This window comes from Wasmannia auropunctata, unplaced genomic scaffold, assembly GCF_000956235.1.
Source record: "Wasmannia auropunctata unplaced genomic scaffold, wasmannia.A_1.0 LD265733.1, whole genome shotgun sequence".
NCBI lineage: Eukaryota > Metazoa > Arthropoda > Insecta > Hymenoptera > Formicidae > Wasmannia > Wasmannia auropunctata.
In genome coordinates, this window is record NW_012097157.1 from 1 (window position 1) to 695 (window position 695).

At 39.7% G+C, this 695-nt stretch overlaps 1 protein-coding gene across 1 annotated transcript; it reads right to left on the bottom strand.

Moving 5' to 3' along the window:
- Positions 1-95: 95 nt before the first annotated feature.
- On the bottom strand, positions 96-690 carry LOC105462329 (the record flags this gene model as incomplete). The annotated part of the gene is made up of 3 exons (XM_011708850.1): positions 96-289; positions 384-542; positions 625-690. Coding segments are annotated over 3 exons (285 nt in total), but the record flags the coding sequence as incomplete, so codon positions are not given.
- Between the last annotated feature and the right edge of the window lie 5 nt (positions 691-695).

Consider the following 695-nt stretch of genomic DNA (forward strand, 5'->3'; position numbering starts at 1 on the left):
TGAAACATAGATTGAAAACTATAATACAAATAGAGAAAGAAGAGAGAAACCGAAGTTATAACGAGTAACGAAAAATTCAAATGCCAGAAACATTATAACGAGAAAGGCGTTGTAATATAAATACCTCGATAAATACTATTTGTATATTACAACTCATACATTACATCAGACATCTGCTGTATTTTTCATATAAATCTATTATATTTATTCAAGGCTATTCGTCCTAGTTTCACTCTGCTGGCTCAAATGTATAGTGTAGTACACCCTGTTTTGGAAACTGCCTCTCCATCTAAAAAAAAAAATATACAATCGTGAGATATCTAATTTAAACCAACCACTGAACTGTAACCGCTGACACCGAAAATGCTGTTTGTAGTACTGACCCTCGGATGAACGGTCGGATAAGGTGCCGCAAAGTAAGTGATCGTCGCCAAAGTGAGCATGGTTAAAACAAATATTCCGGTTGCGAGACGCGGATCAATTCTGTACTTGTAGCCGTAGCTGAAACGATCCTCGCCCATAATTTCGAAATTGGGGTGCAGCTGGAAGGAGGATACAGAGGGGATACCGTGAGATCATCGTGACGAATTTCAGAAGCCTCTCGTACCAACTCCGTGAACTCACCGTCTCATGATAATTCTTCCTGAACACCGGTATGTCGTAAGGATAATACGGATCTTTAGCGGCCGGTCCTA